This window comes from Archocentrus centrarchus, chromosome 23, assembly GCF_007364275.1.
Source record: "Archocentrus centrarchus isolate MPI-CPG fArcCen1 chromosome 23, fArcCen1, whole genome shotgun sequence".
In the NCBI taxonomy this organism is placed as follows: domain Eukaryota; kingdom Metazoa; phylum Chordata; class Actinopteri; order Cichliformes; family Cichlidae; genus Archocentrus; species Archocentrus centrarchus.
Genome location: NC_044368.1, coordinates 2950121 through 2964215, shown reverse-complemented (window position 1 = coordinate 2964215; position 14095 = coordinate 2950121). Strand labels below are relative to the sequence as shown.

The following is a 14095-nucleotide window of genomic DNA, read 5'->3' as shown; positions in this document are numbered from 1 at the left end:
TTTCCTGTGTTTGTGTATTAAAGAAAAAGCTTAATTAAAAATAAATAAATTCATTCGGACTCTCTGTGACTCACTGGTCGCCCAAGCTGTCAGTCATTTCTCCGGTTCCGCCTCCCACGCGGACACACCCATTTCCTCACCGGCATTTCATTTATTTATTTATTTATTTCCCCCTTATTGGCATCATCTGCACGCGCGCAGGGCTGGTGCGTCCGCGCGTGCCGGTCACGGCGGGGTGATGATAACATTTAAACACGGGCGCTCATCCCGCTCTGTGTGTGTGTGTCTGTGTCTGTGTCTGCGTGTGTGCGTGTGTGTGGTCCAGTGCATGTCTACCTAGTGGGCGTGTGCCCGCTCCTCCCTCCCTCCCTGCAGACCGGTGCATGTGTGTGTGTGTACGCGCGCGGGTGTGATTGCACGAGGTGAAGCTGGGTTTTTGCAGGTTTAATCAGCTGGTTGTGGGTCCTCGCAGCAGCGGCGGCGGCTGCGGTCACGAGTGGGTAATTTCTCTCTGAGTGTGCGTGATTCCCCTCTCCCTCCGCCTCCTCCTCTTCCTCCTCCTCCTCCTCCTCCTGCTCCTCAGCGTGGAGAGGTGCGGGGCCACTACTGGCTGTGTTGTTGCGGCACTGGATGGATCCGCCGAGCATGTTTGCGGGTGAAGCCTCGGGCGGTGCACGCGGAGGGAAATAATTTTTTTTCTTCTTCTTCTTGTGTTTTTTAATACTTCCTGTCTACCTGCCGATCAGTCACCCCCACCGTGGCGACATGTCAAACTCAAACAAAAGCAAGAAGGACAAAGAAATCCTCGCAGAGTACGAGAGCCAAGTGAAAGGTAAGCTCGTTTCTCCTCTCATGTGAACATCTCCCGCGCGCATCTGCACCCAATTCTCGCAGTCACACCCACCTTTTTTCTCACCTTTGCATGCTCACATAAAACCACACACACACACACACACACAGAGACACACACGCACACCTGTCTGCCAGCATGTTCAGCACTCATGCATTGAGTGTTGTGCAGGGTGTGTTTGTAGGGGAGCTGACACCTCACCATGAGACGTCAGGATTTCTGGGTTCATCCTGAGTGCTGCATGGCGCCTGAGGGGAGAGGAGGAGGAGGAGGAGGAAGAGGGGTGTATGTATTCTGCAGATCCCCTTGATCTTTTTCACCCACTCTCCATGTGTTGTGTGTGTGTGTGTGGTTTTTACGCTCAGACCTGAGGCGAGTGGCTGCCTGGTATTTGTATTCCTCTGAGACTGTGACTGCAGCAGTGTGTGTGTGTGTGTGTGCACCTGATACCCCAGGGACACGCTCAGGTGATGGTGGTGGTGATGATGATGATGATGATGATGATGATAATGGAGACACACTCTTAAATAGTGGTTGCCATGATTGCGGGGTAACCCTCTCTCCTCCTCTTCCTCCTCCATCCCTGCTCGGATGGGGCGGACAAGTCAAATGACCTTTTATGAAAGCCTCTTTACAGGCTGCTTCATTTTCATTTCATGAAGCAGGGTGGATGATGGGAGATCATCTGAAATATCCAGCTCGCTGTGTGTGTGTGTGCGTGTGTGTGTGAGCGCGCCTCTTTACCTCAAAATGTCTGACCTTTTAACGGCCTCATTCGGACGCCTGCAAATGCCAGCAGCATCTCATTTTTCTGCAGCTCCACATGGCTCCTCACACTTGGGCTGCCATCTTCACTTGTCACCTACGCCCACACCATCACCACTGCCTCTCCTCTAAAAGGAGCCGCTCATGCTTCCTCACCTCAATCCACATGCCAAATCTTTGGAAATGTTCAAAATTCAAACACCTTCATTCAGAAATCCTGCCTGTGTGTGTGTGTGTGTGCGTGTGTGTATGTGTGTGTATGTGTGTGTGTGTGTGTGTGTGTGTGTGTGTGTGTGTGTGTGTGTGTGTGTGTGTGTGTGTTTCATTTCATACCTTTTCAAATGAATCGACACAGACTTTGAGTGATTACATTTAATGGAGAGTGGCCGTTACAGCCCCCAAGAGTGGAGTGTGTGTCTTGTTTGTGGCCACTTGTGTCTGTGTGTGCTCGTGGCCCTCGCTTTGGCGCTCTGCCAAAACGCGCTCGGGGATGCCCTGCATCATAATGACCGCTCGGATAAAGCACCCTCTGCTCCTCCTCCTCCGGACGGCCGACCGTCTCTGCACCCCTGTCGCCTCCTGCCGAGAGCCAAACGTATAGATCTGCTGTTGTAACTATGTGCTTTCCAAGTCTGCCTCCCTGCTCTGGCTCCTGATTGGTGGAAGCAGGAGGTGGTGTGTAATGTATACAGAGGAGGTGGCCGCCGCCGGGGAGGTGGGGTCTACTCGCTGAGGTGAGGTGAGCTTGGCGGAAAGGTAGCGGAGAGATTATGCACAGTGCTGACAATACATATTTGTGTGCTCTGGTTTGGAACTGCATTGAGCGTGCTCACCTCGTCACCCAACGTGTCACTTCCTCTGGCTGAACGAGCGGGATGAAGAATGTTTCAATGAGGAAAAGAAGGGGGAAAGGAAAAAGGAGCTCTGCAGGAGGAGAGGAGAGGCAGACGTGAGGCAGAAGAGGCAGAGATGAAGTGTTTCCTGCTGCATGCGGCGGCTGCAGCTTTTGGGGGGTTTTTTTGCCTGCGCCTGCATGCAGGTGATTAGTGACTTCACATCTGCATACCTGCAGGACAGACACACACCTATATAAAGACGGACAGACAGGTGCACATTAAAAGGAAGGCGAGAGATAATGAAGTGACTCTTCACTCAGTAAACGCTCTGAAGGGTCGACTCAAAGGCCCAGATCAGTGTGTGTGTGCGTGTGTGTGTGTGTGTGTGTGCATTTTCTTAATGATGATCCAGCACTACTCTGCCCATGTTGTCCTTGAACCCGGTCGTCGTGGTAACAACCATGGCATAAGCTTCCTGTTCCTCTGACATCACACTCACACATGCTGTATTTATAGTGCGTTGTGAGAGTGAGGATACTTTGAAAGAGAATGGCACAAAGTCACTTTTCAAGGTGCTCGGCAGGTCGGCTGTTCGGAGCTTCACGGAGGACGTGCAGCAGTTTTCTCTTTCTGCATTTTCAGGGCAGCGTGCAACAAAAGGGATCCAACTGTGGGAAAAACTATTCAAGATATTGCTAAGGAATTGGGTTTGTTAGATGTATGCTGAGAACTCAAATCTAATCTTACTCCAGAGCATTCAATGCAAACTCTTGCACCATGCACTTTCTGTATCTATTGAACCAGAGCATCTGAAATACAGAACTGCTACTGTGATGGTATTAAAATTTCAGACCTAGCACCATGATGGTTAAAGGCCTCCTCCCAGATGGCAGTTTTAGCACAAACAGCTCCAAGAACAGGAACCAGCAACTTGTCTTAACCTCTTTCCCAATTCAGGGTCATTGAGGAGCCATCTGTAAAAGGATGAGAGGCGGGGTACGCCCTGGCCATGGCTGGTGCTTCTCTGTTGTTTAGCTTATGTAATGTTGGTGATAGGATGCCACTGTTGCAACAAATTAGTTTGTGATTCCCCCCACGCACCCACCCAAGCTGTTCCACGATCAGCTATAAGGGAAATTACTGCCATGTGGAAGCATTTAGGATCCACAGCAGCTCAGCTATGAAGTGTCAGGCCTCATAAATTTACAGAGCATAAAAGTCATCAACGCGCTGCTGACTGAATCTCCTCTAGCATTAACATCAGCACAGAAACCGAGTGCCAGGAGCTTCGTGGCGTGGATTTCCATGGCCAAGCAGCTCCTGCAGGTGTAATGTGTATGTGGCCCTAGTGCCGCTCGATTATGGAAAAAACTCATAATTCAAGATTCAAGATTCAAGAAGTTTATTGTCATGTACACCGCAAAACACTGTGGTTATGCTGAGCAATGAAATTCTTACTTGCGACTGCTTTACAAACAATTGAAATAAGCAACCAAGTTAAAATAAAATTTAAGATTTAAGAACTGTAGCATCGCAGTTATTTTGGTCAATATTGAAATCACGATTATTTAACATGTTACTCACTGACTCTGTAAACACTGCATTTATTGCACTTTTAAGATCAGTGAATACCTTGAAATCTACAATCTCTTGAAAATAAATACTAAATTAAAAACGAAATACAGAATATATAACTAAACTAAAAAATATATAAATAAGTTGCAATATAAATAAATACTTTATTAATTCAACAAATATGAATAGAAAGTAATGCCAGTTATCATGACTAATAATGGCCCAGAGCAAACAGAAAACATGTTCATCTTCAGACTAAATCAGAGTTATTCAGGCCGACTCAGCAGATACTGGTTATACTGGTTATTCTGGTTATACTGTGTTTGTGTCACGGATGGTGCAGATCACACCATGCAGCAAATCTGTGTTAATTACCTTGCGGTCGGGTCGCGGTGTTTTACCTGCGGTGCGGCCGACAGAAACAAAATGCCGGGACTCTTTTCCCTCCTGGGTCAGTTTATTTGTCCTTCTAATTTTTCCACTTCTTTGTTCATTCCCTCACCTCCATTCCGATCGTTTCAGCGATCTCCCTGCAGGAATTTACTGACATTTGTGAGTCCTTATATGGATGCTGTGAATATTATTCCTTATATTGAGACGATGATTGTTATTCTCTCACTGATAAATTAACTTCGCTGTAAAAGTAGCCGCAAATGCACGAACCGATGGTGCTGAACAGGCCAATCACGATCGTTGAGTCGCCCCTACCAGTCCCATCGCCAGATCTCAGTCTTAAGGGGGGCTTATGAAATCCAACAGGGGGGCACCACTATTATTAGCTTGATTAGTGATCTGGCTTGGGTGGGCGGGCCAGGGCGGGCCCAAGCGTATCAGTGGGCGGGCACGGCCCCCTAGGGCCCGCCCATAGCGACGGGTCTGGCCCCTACAGGTAGTGCAGGTCAGGTTATGGCTTAGATTTCCCGCTCAGTAATTAGCGGTAATTAACACATAATGCACCAGCACAAGCCAAAGTGCTGGTAACATCGCAAGACTCAGCACTGCAGAATATATGTGGGATAAGAGTGTACTTGCAGCAATATGACCAAATCATTTTAATAATAGTCGTTTTTTGTCGATTACACTGTTTTTGTGATCGTTTGGAGCCAAAATCACATTTCGATTAATTGCACAGCCCTCATTGGCCCAGAACTTTTGTTCAGATAGTGTATTTAAAAAAAAAAACTTGCCACCATTCTTAAATGAGTTTAAGGTGGATTTATGAACTGCACATCAGATGGTCTAATGGTGAAGTAAACCTCCTCTAGTCTGTGTCATTCAATATCTGAAGCACCCAGTCCAACGTTTACTACAGTTCATCGCTTTAACCAGATGAATGTGCAGAATTTGTAGGTTTCTCATACTTGAAGTGGCCTGAATGCAGTCCAGCTGTTTAATGAGGATATAGCTTTTTATTTATTTATTTTTTAAATTCATCTGCATTCATAGTTGGACTGTCAACAGCGATCGGCACTCAGGCAGGAGGTCCAGGTCCAGATATCCACTGGCCACACTGGATTTTCCAAAGAGATAAAAACTCCCACTTACAGTTTTTACAACACCTTTATTATTAAACCAATATGATTTGGCTTGTGGTTTTTATCAGCCTCATTATTTGACCCCTTCAACTGTTTTTCATTTCCTTCATGCACCTTGGAAAAAGGTAAAGTTGCACCAGAAATCTCCAATCTGCCGTCACACCAGGAAGACCTGAAAAATTGGCCATTAATCGCAGATGTTCAGTGACCAGACTGAGCCGATGGGCTCCCAGATTGTATCGCAACGGGATAGAAGTGCAGAGGAATGTGGGGTGCACTACTTCTCTTCCTAGCTTTTTGTTGTTGTTGTTGTTGTTGATGATGATTTTTACATAACTTTTAGTGCCTGGATGTTTCAAATATCTCAAAGAAGTCTTCGGCTTCAGCTTTTAGTCTGTCTGTTTAGTCAGTGTAATTTTAGTCTCACTCCAAAAGCTGTTTGCAGAGCTGAGAAAACAAATATATCACACATTCATTCATGGATTTTAAAACATTTTTAACCTGCCATCTCCCTTGCACAAAGACCTTGCGATGCCTGATTGAGAACCAAGCAGGTATATCTGACTGATAAACAGCCTTGGATAAAACTGCCCCCTGCACACTCCACCACTCCAAGTAGTACCCAACATTTCCAGCCTGAAGTGGACTCGCTCCTGTTTTTCGCACAACTTTGGACCTTACTGGCGTGATTGTCCAGATGTTTCCCTGAATTCATGTGTGAAAATGGCTCATGATGTTGGCAGCCCGTCTGTAGTGGGACTCTTTATTTCACGTGTAGCTGAAGGTAGCTCAGTCCTTTATGACTGTCTGGATGGTGAGGCTCATTATCATGCTGCAGAATGATGATCAGTCAAATGCCTCCCTAAAGATCAATTCAGGGTTTCAGTGTGCCTGTTAAGGTCTGGCTGATCTTTTAACTGTCAGGTCACCATTACTGCACAGAGGTGTGAAACAAGCCTGCACGCCTCCAATTTTAGAAGCTCGTGCAAGTCAGCCGCTTTCTCTGGAAACCATAAATTGGTCTTGATCATATTGTGTTGTAATGACACATTGTGTAAATGCAACTTTTGCACAGAAAAAAAAAAGTTTCTCATAAAAATGAGCAAAGACAGGGGTTGGATGGAGAATAACTGATGAATCCTCGTCAACCATCTGAAAGTAAAGACGTCTTCAGCCCTATTTAATTTTTAAGAATTTGATTTTTTTTATTATTTATTGTCAATGACCTTTTGCAGCCCACTTGCAGTACCGTCATAATGCACCAGGGGGCTGCAGCCTGCTTTTTCGCGAATAACTGCCACAGAACGTGAATAAAAATGTGGCAATTTTTCCTTCAACTGTATCAAAGTGGAGCCAAAATAAATCAAAGTGGGAATGGTGACCCTACGCTGGCAGGGCTGGTGGGAAATCACCAAAAAGCTTTTCTTGCTTCTATACAACCCAAATACTTTTTGCACCAGCATGAGTCTCCCCCTGCTGGTCATTAGAAAGAATGCAGGTTTAAGGCACTTTTGGACTGGTTTCACTTTTCTTATGTTTTCTATACTGTCTACAGTTTTAACCACAGCTGCCTTTTTTTTTTTTTTTGAGGCGCAAACATGTTTATATAATATATTATATAATATAATGTTTATAAACACAATCCAAATCCATAATCCAACGAGGCTTCCTCGAAAAGTTTTGAGAACTTGAGAAGATGTGTCAGTCTGTTGTATCCTGTTCTATTCGTTGACACGGACAGCCTTGTGTGGCAGTGCAGGTCTGACCTTTCACACAAAATCCCAATAAAAAAAGTGGAAACTCAGCGATTCTTGGATTATCGTGTGACTTCACTGCAGGACCTCAGTGGGTTTTTGTGCACAAACTTTTATTTTTCTACTCTAAATGTTTTATTTGTTTTCCAGTTCTAGGCTGTTCGGGATCTCTTCCAGGCTCTAATCTGACTAAAGCAGAGCAACAGAGGTGATTAAAAATTAATCTCACTTAACTTCATCCAGGACTCTATAACAGAGACGCAGATAATCATTGATGGTGTTTAGAGGAGCAAATGTAAAAGTTTTTATGTGATTAAGAAGCATAAAAATTGACTTTTATTTTAATAAAGGTCACATTGAACAAAGAAAATGGCTGTATGAACGCAGAATTGATGATTATGCGTCACCTTCATCCTTATTTTGCGGTTTCATGCTCTGACCTTTGATGGTGCGTGACCCGCTTGCTCCCTCCCTGCAGCAGAAGGAACAAAACGAGCTCCGAGGAGCTTTCAGATTAAATCAATCCACAGATTTAACAAGACAAATTCTTTATACTGTGGGTAACTCCTGCATGCGTTTCCCTTTGTCAGTGTTTTACCACCTGATTCTGCACTGACTGTAGCTCGTCTGATCAAAGAGGACGAGTCTAGTCGTTCGGGGCGCTGCGAGGACACACGAGGAGGTTTCTAAGAACAGGCATTTTAGAGATCAAAAGGTACGCACGGCGGATGTCCTCCTTTCACTCTCAGTTAACTGTGATCCAAGCCGAGGAGTTTCATTGATATAATCTCGCCTTCTCAGTGGATCTGCTTGAATCCTCCTCCTCCTCCTCCTCCTCCTCCTCCTCCTCCTCCTCCTCCTCCTCCTCCTCCTCCTCTGCAACAGCAAGCCTAGGACTCAGTTTTGTCCTAATCAGAATTCTCTTCTTTAGGGCATTTGTTTCCCTTCATTCATGAAGTGTTTGCAGAAAGTAGCGAAAAAGCAAACCATCTGACCCACACTGGGTTTCCTAACATATAAGACAAAGTAAGGCACACTGGACTCTGCAAGGCTTTGTTTCCTCCTCGTCCTCCTGCAGTTTTTTGTTGGCGCTGTATTAATTTTTTCTATCTTTTCACTATCAGTGTCATATAGAAATATGAGCTACATATTTTCTGTTTGCTTCTACAAAGGTCATGTCACTGGTAAAGTCGATTTCTTCTCTTGTTAAATGGAAAAGTTTAAGTTACACTTGCTGATTATTTTAGAACAAATCTTGAGACAAACATAAATAATATTTGTTGAGACTTTTACAACATCAGCAAAATAATAAACACATTTTTTATTAATTACCAGTGTTGTAACGCACTACAGAGTACTCACAGCACAGTTCCTGCTGGTACTTACCAAAGAATGTAAAGCTTCTGCAGCCAGACGGATAGAAAAGAACAGATCAAACATGCCTTTTACTTCCTGCACATTCACACTATAATCAGCTGATTTGAGTTTGTGTGCTGGGAGGAGGAAAATGGTGGAGCATCTACAACTTTTGAAGAGTGGAGATAAGAACTTTACTCTTAATTTATTGCACAAAAGGACCAGAGCGTGATGGTAAAGTGTGACCCGTGTCCAGGATAGAAACAGCTTCATTCTACCGCTAACACATCATCAGGTCTGTGTGAACAAAAATAACCCAGATTGATGTTAAAGCTGAGCCTATGCTGACCCCAGGCCAGCCTGATCTTCAGTGCACTGAGTCTGTGCTGTTGTTGGTCTGTCAGCCGGCCACAGAGACGAGCGAAGTTCTAACGTACAAAGAGCTGAAGTGAAACTGTTAAACACAGTGAACAGTCTCCACTGCAGCCACTGCCTGTGCGCTTCACGCTCTACTTTTTGATCTTTTATGTTTATTTCCTGTTTCTCCCGTTGCCGGTGAACTGCACGGGAACATGTTGGCGTTGGTCGAAAACCCATCAGCAGCTGAACAGTCAGGCCTGTGGCCTCCATTTATACCTGTTCGTGTTTCCACAGCAGAATCACTGTCGCTTGAAGTCTCTTTGGGCTGGTTCTTAACTTTGTGGTGTGGCACTAAAAGAAAGCTCTTGTGTGTCCTCAGGATAGGGAATGTGTCGATGGATGGATGGTAATTATGTAGCAAAGCATTTCAGGCCATGTTATCGAGTAACATGAAAGTAATGTAACGAGTGGTGTCACGAATTACTTTTTTCTGCCTTACTTTAACAAAAAGTAACACTATGTAATACTTTAGTTTTTTTTGTGTGTGTGTTACAACCCCAACAATATTAATTACCAAATCAGCCTTATAAGAAGAGAGAGGAAAATCTTCCATTTCATAACTGGTAAAACCAAAGATCAGATCTTATTGGAAGCCTGGAATTGACTGTAAAATGTCTCGATGTTCGTCCTCAGGATAATTTATGAAGTTAGAGTTAAGGAAGCTCTCTCCATGCAGGTTGTTTTTGTTTTGTTGTTTCAAAGAAAAAGTCGAGCTATTGTCATAGCTGCCGCGGCGGCCATAACAGTGGCCGTACCTCGAGAACGATCTCACCTGGATCTTCAAATTCACACCATAGATGGAATCTGTTAGACCCGTCAAACTTCACTCACTTGTTCACTGACTTTACTTTAACAGCACTTTAACCCCTAAAAGTCTTGCTAAGGCTAACTTACACATTAGTATTATAAGATTTGATAAGTATCACTAAACACAGAGCACACCTGATCTGATGGGACGGGGATGTGATAGATTTACAAAGTAAGGAAAAAATCAAAGTCTGGTATCTATGATCTTTACCCAACTTAATACAACACAAGTGATGAGCTGGAGATATTGGTGAAGACTCAGAAAGTATAGTGTGAGTGCAGTCTCATGTGTTTTACTGAAGCACCACCCGAGGCGACAGCTGAAGTTCCATGTGAAGTTCTCCATGAAACTGTTGTTAGGATACAGACTAAACATCCGGAGGCACTCTTCATAATTTAAGGAGACTTCAATCATGTTTCTCTCTCCTCCCACCTGACTGGATGAAAGCTGGCTCTGTAATTGGAGCCAGACTGGACACGCTGGGAGAAGTGGTGAAGAAATGTGCACTAAAGACGTTACAGGCCATCCTGAACAACTCTGATCGCCCACTCTCTCTGTTTTGCAGAAAGTCCTTCATACCCACAGCCATCAGGCTTATTAATTCACATACAAATAGCAGATGAGTTATGTCAGACATATGAATTTCCCTCTGGGATCAATAAAGTCATTCTTTTTATTATTATTATTATTATTCTGGAGAGTGAGTGCTGTTGAAGCAGTCGTTGCTCATCACATCGTTGCTGTGCAGCAGCCTCCAGGGTCAGACTCAGGTGTTGATTGAAACTGAATTAATCAAATTTGGCTAGAACTTAATTGGAGGTCACACCTGTATCCAATCAGAGAAGGCGGTCGTGAATAAGGTCAATTTTATGTAAACAGCTTCAGATGGACTACAGAGGGGAACGTGGGCAGTGAGGAAGCATGTGAACACATGAATTTATGTTTCAAAAATCATGATTAAAGTGAGCAATAATATACTGTATGAGTAATAAGAGCAATAAAATAAAGTTTTGTTTTTCTTGATCCTAAATTGTAGTTAATTAGTAAGAGTCAGACTTTCAGAGTCCAAAAGAGGCACAACACAAATAAAAATAACTGATAGTTCATCATGGTTTTATAAATTCTTTTATTTCACTTTGATCGCAGTTGTTTTAATCCATGGAGAATCTCAACTTGTCTCTGCTCGATGCATGTTTGTGTAAAGACGCAGTCTCACGTGATTTTGGAGGCAGTCGAGTTCACGTGTGCACTCTTTGATGTAGTGTCTGAAATCCCAATGGAAAGTGTGAATGGGATTTAGAAGGAGAGCGAAGAAAGAGCCTCCTACAGTTTGTTTTACTAATAAAGAAAATCACAGAGTGTTTGGTGTTGGAGTGCTGCGAGGAAAATGATACAGTTTTCCAAAAGAGGGCGAGAAAATGTGTAGTAACAGTAAAGTTATTGTTTTTACTGTAGTCGAATCATTAAGTTAGATCCTTCATATTTTTGTAGGCGGAGCGTTAAATAATAAAAGTTTCTGGTTTTGTTTTTGTTGTTGTTACTACAGATGAAACATTTACACAAATGTTACTGTTTTGTTTTTTAAATTATAGATGAACCTTTAAATAACAGGAATTCCCTGTTTTTTAAACTATGGGAACCCTTAAATAATGTAAGTTTAATAATGTTGAATCAATTAAATACTGCAGCATTTGAAATTGTTAAAGTCTGCTGTTCATGGATGGATGTTATTACTTTTCACAGCATCACGTTGTCGAAGTGCTTCTGTTTGTGGCCTCTTAAAGAAAATGTTCATAACATCTACCAGTCTCCACTCTAATCCATCCCAAAGGCTGAGGTCAGGACTCTGTGCAGGCCAGTCAAGTTCTTCCACACCAAACTGGCTCATCCATGTCTTTGTGGAGCTGCTTTGTGCACTGGTGTGCAGTCATGCTGGAACAGGAAGGGGCCATCCCCAAACTGTTCCCACAGAGCTGGGAAACTGTCCCAAATGTTTGGTATGCTGAAGCATTCAGAGTTCCTTTCACTGGAACTAAGGGGCCGAGCCCAACTCCTGAAAAACACCCCCACACCATAACCCCCCCTCCACCAAACTTTACACTTGGAACCACCAAACCCAGACTCCTCCCTCAGATTGGCAGATGGAGAAGTGTGATTCATCCCTCCAGAGAACACGTCTCCACTGCTCTAGAGTCCAGTGGTGGCGTGCTTTACACCACTGCATCCGACGCTTTGCATTGAGCTTGGTGATGCAAGGCTTGGATGCAGCTACCATGGAAACCCATTCCATGAAGCTCTCACTGTTCTTGAGCTGATCTGAAGGCCACATGAAGGTTGGGGGTCTGTAGTGATTGATGGTGACCTCTGTGCACTATGACCCTCAGCATCCACTGACCCCACTCTGTGACTTTATGTGGCCTACCACTTCATGGCTGAGTTGCTGTCATTCCCAATCACTTCCACTTTGTTATAATCCCACTAACAGCTGACTGTGGAATATTTAGTAGTGAGGAAATCTGAGGACTGGACTTGTTGCACAGGTATCATCCTATCACAGTACCACGCTGGAGTTCACTGAGCTCCTGAGAGCGACCCATTCTTTCACTGATGTTTGTAGAAGCAGTCTGCATGCCGAGGTGCTGGTTAATACACCTGTGGAAGTGACTGGAACACCTGAACTCAATGACTTGGATGGGAATACTTTTGGCAAGATAGTGCAAATGTGAGGTTTGCATCAGGAAGAGCATCTGTTGTAAAAGTGTTTCCAAAGCAAACATAAGGATCCATCTGCAGTGGTGACCCATTTTTTCACTATACATGAACTATTAAAGAACAGAAAATATCCTTTTTTTTATGATAGCTGAACCATTAAATAATGGAAATCTCATAAAATATGAAATCTGCAAGTGAGCATAAGCCAGCTCAAGTCTGTAGATTGTAATAACTTTTGCAGTCGGCTCCCTGTGTTGTGATTTCAATGCACAACTCCACAAAAAAAAGTTAGAAACTAATAACTGCGTCATTCATTTACCCCTAAAAATCCTTTTAAAATGTTCCGTCAGCAGAGAACCCTGGTGTTTTTTTCAGTTGCCAGATGGTGGGAATTATGAGAGTGTACCACATCAAACACACTGACGCTGTGGTTAATAATAATAAAAACTAATCATTTCTTGTTTGGCGTGAAGCACAACAAAGCTACCAATCATTTGGCTTCTCACTGAGTTCATGTCTAAAGTAAAACACTTTCCTGATGCGTTTATGGTCTCAGTCTCCAGCCACTGAGTGTGAGTGTCTCACTGAATCCAGAATGATGTTCATTTTTATAAATTGTGGTCCCATTTAGACAGTAAAGCAGGGTATGACTCATACGCTATGACTCATATGGTAGTGACTTGTTAATCATATGGTGGGGCAGGCGTACCGTATGATTAACAAGTTGCTGCTGTATGAGCGTCCTCGGGTTTCTCAGTCAGATCCTCCCCTCGTTTGAAGCCTCAAAGGTCGCGGCTTCAAAAACAGGAAATTTCAAACTGGTCGATGTCAGAGATAAACAGGCTGATATGGGCATTAATATTTTACGCAGTTCGTTTAATCATAACATCATCATCTGTGTGTGCACAGATGTCCATCCATGCATCCATCAGCTATCTTCCACTTATCCAAAGTCACAATGGCAACAGGTTTCCACACCAGGTCCTCCTGTTTCCAGACCAGATGAGATACATAATCTTTTTACATTCTGGGTCTACCTGGGGGTCTCCTCCCAGTGCCTGGAAACCTCTGAAATCCAAAAAAACTTCAGTAAAACAGAAAATTCTAAAATTTTCTGCTGGATAACCTCATCCCGAAGCAGGAAACTGTGGCCGCCTTCTGGAGCCAAACCTGAATCCACATAACAGATCTGTATCCAATATATTGTTATTATTATCACTGCCATTTATGCTTTTTAGTAGCAGTTTGTTTCCCCCATCACCACACTTCCAATGTCTCAGACCCGGAACAACACATTAGAGACCTTTTTTCTCTCCGCTCGGCTGCTCATAATTAGTCTTTAAACGATACATAGCGAACACGGCATTGACACCAACTTAGAGGAGTAATTAAACCGCTGATCCATTGGGCCAATCAGCCAATCAGAACCGAGTGTTCTCCCCCTGCCCGGGGTAAGATGTGAAGCAGCCACAGAGCAGCAGAGC

General features: G+C 43.8%; 1 protein-coding gene across 2 annotated transcripts in view; it reads left to right on the top strand.

The window, feature by feature from the left end:
• The first annotated feature begins 742 nt into the window (after positions 1–742).
• Positions 743–14095, top strand: part of LOC115773316 (SLIT-ROBO Rho GTPase-activating protein 1-like) — a 52775-nt gene continuing 39422 nt past the window's right edge. For both annotated transcript variants that reach the window (XM_030719960.1, XM_030719959.1), the window contains exon 1: positions 743–832. In XM_030719960.1, coding sequence (XP_030575820.1) covers positions 766–832 — 67 coding nt within the window. In that variant the 5' untranslated portion in view covers positions 743–765. The remainder of the gene's footprint in view (positions 833–14095) is intronic.